General features: G+C 34.6%; 1 protein-coding gene across 2 annotated transcripts in view; it reads right to left on the bottom strand.

Annotated features, from left to right (window-relative positions):
* The window catches only part of LOC107655672 (F-box/WD repeat-containing protein 11-like), a 44,019-nt gene that overhangs the window by 34,545 nt on the left and 6,623 nt on the right, over positions 1-2,851 (bottom strand). The window contains exon 2 of one of the 2 annotated variants that reach the window (XM_016443240.1): positions 1,757-1,861. The exons of the other annotated variant lie outside the window; for it this stretch is intronic. Coding sequence (XP_016298726.1) covers positions 1,757-1,861 — 105 coding nt within the window. The remainder of the gene's footprint in view (positions 1-1,756; positions 1,862-2,851) is intronic. 2 annotated transcript variants of the gene reach the window in all.

Below are 2,851 nucleotides of genomic sequence, written 5' to 3' on the forward strand. Positions count from 1 at the left end.
CTTATGGGTTTGGAACGACATGAGGGTGAGTAATTAATGACAGAATTTTCATTTTGGGGTGAACTAATCCTTTAACCTAGAAAAATGTGCGCTTTTCAAGTGTGAAAGCTGAACAGTCGCGCGCTCACAGCATGACAGATGGAGGCGCCGGTGCGCTCACTTGCTCTTAAAATACTCTGTCATTTTGGTCATACGAATAAGAGTAATACATCTTTTGAATCTGTAAAGCCTCTACTTTTATTTGTGTGCATTCACGATAACAACAAAACATTGCGCTTTTGTAAAATAATGAAAGCAAACAGGATGCGCTTTCTGCCGTCTCGGCCTCTGTGAACTTGAGCGTGAAACTCCCTGTATACTTGCCTTACAGACATGAAAAATATATCTATAGAGTGAAATGTCTACTTTCAAATTAAACAATTCAAATCTGAAAAAACTAATATTCTCAGATTATGTAATCCGTATGGAACTTGCATGCAGGCGCATTCACTACTGTGGAGATGACGAGTCAGTGTCGCCGAATTCATCTCTTAAGCCGAAATCACAGAAAACACTAGTTTATCAATAGGTTATTCAAATGTTAATGCAGTTTAACCTTACTGTTTTTCCCTGACACATTCATCATCATTACTTCTGCCGGTACGCTGTGGCAAGCTTTATGCGTGCGCTTGAGCGCTTATTAGGCTATGTAGGCAATTAAAGGCTCATTAGCATGATTTAAATGGTTTATTAATAAACGTGCGATTAGTCGACTAATGCTTAAAATGAAGGACTACTAGTCGACCAGAAAAATCTTTAGTCGAGGGCAGCCCTAATTTTAGTTATACTGAACTTTTTTTATCTACACTTTTTTGGTAAAAATTGAATTATAAGTTTAGTTATAATAAACACTTCTCTACTTCATCTACGTCAGCGCAATGCATTATGGGATTAGAACAGAGCAATCACTATCAAAAGTTTGGAATTATTAATATTGTAAAAACAGTAACATTGTGAAATATTATTACAATGTAAAATAAGTGTTGTGTGATAACTCCATCATAACTCCAGTCTTCAGTGTCACATGATCCTTCAGAAATCATTCTAATATGCTGGTTTGCTGCTCAAGAAACATTTCTGATTATTATCATTGTTGAAAACAGTTGTGCTGCCTAATATTTTTGTGGAAACCTTGATACATTTTATTTTTCTGGATTCTTTGATGAATAGAAATGTCAAAAGAACGGCATTTATTTGAAATAGAACACTTTTGTAAGATGTCTTTACTGTCACTTTTGATCAATTTAATGCATACTCACTTACTTTAAATAAAATGGTCCTGACCCTAAATACTATCAGGGGCACTTTAGGATTGATTAAAATTGGATTGTTCTGTTTAATAAACTTTTAATGCATGTGTGTGTTTCTCAATGGAAAAAGCTCAGATATGAGATGGTAAGACTAAAGCAGACACAGACAGACAGACAGGCAAGCAGAGAGAGAGAGAGAGAGAGAGAGAGAGGCAAAAGAAAGACAGGTGCTGTGCTCTTCAGCAGTTCCTTTTCTGTTTTCTCACAAAAAAAACAAAAACAAAAAAAAACAGGCCAATTATGCTGACTGAATTACAGCTCAGTAAATTTAGACATCTACGAATTTAAAGATCAGCCTTTTATATGTCAATCACATCTAGAGACAAGAAGCCAAACACACATACACACATCCAGTGCATGAGACGGACAGAAAGACGGGAGGAGCGGAGAGAAGAGGAGAGCAGAACCTGGTTGTGGGCCCGGGAGGACGGGAGGCTCTGCAGGCATCTGAGAGCACACAGACTCTCTGCCACCGACGAACAACCCAGCCAGACAGAACGAGGCAAAGAACACTGTGTGAGAGAGAGAGAGAGAGAGAGAGAGAGAAAATAGAAGAGAATAGGAGGGAACAGAATGGGAATATGCCATAAAGAAAGAGAACAGGAGGCAAAACAGAGAGAGAAAAGAAGGAAAGAACAAACAAAAGACCAGACCAACAAAAGAAAGTCAGAACAAAAGAAACAGTAAACCAAGGAGGAAAACAATGAAAGACAGAAAGAAAAGAACAAACAAACACAACAGTGTGAAAAAGAGAAAAGAGTAGAGTCAGTGAGGAAAGTGAGAGGAAAAAATAGTATTAGAGCAACAGTGAGCAACACACACACACACACACTCCTGCAGACAGTGTTTTACATGGACCAACAAACACAATTATGAGTAGGTAGCGGGGAAAAGAGGGAGTGGCCTAATAGGCTCCTCCCCTTCTGCACTCCATTAAAATATGAGCTATGGATATGTGAACACAAACTTTACACACTCAAGACATTCATGCTCTTGCTGAGCTGTGTGTTTGTGCATGACACTCAATGAAGCCTGAAGTCAAATTTAAAGATGGTAAATTGCTTATTTATTACTTATTTATCCATTTTAATTATTATTCTTTTTATTCAAATGTATCTAATTATTTATATATATTATTCATAATTTATTTATATTTATTTTATATATATTTAATTCTTTATTTAAATTAATATTATTTAAATATACTCAAACATTGAGCTAGTTTGATAAAATTGTTTTTTTAAACCTTAAATTTAAAGATGGCAAACTATTTATTTTTTTAAAAATTCATTATTTTAAAATTAGTTATATTATGATTCTTTTTTAATTAATTAAATATTAAATCATTAATATATTATTTGTAATGTACTTTGATCCATTTATCAGCATATACATACATAATATAAAATTAAATAATTTATGACAATAAATAAATATATACATATATATATATATATACACACACACACACACACACACACACACACACACACACACACACA

Source organism: Sinocyclocheilus anshuiensis, unplaced genomic scaffold (assembly GCF_001515605.1).
Source record: "Sinocyclocheilus anshuiensis isolate Anshui unplaced genomic scaffold, SAMN03320099.WGS_v1.1 scaffold1008, whole genome shotgun sequence".
Classification (NCBI taxonomy): domain Eukaryota; kingdom Metazoa; phylum Chordata; class Actinopteri; order Cypriniformes; family Cyprinidae; genus Sinocyclocheilus; species Sinocyclocheilus anshuiensis.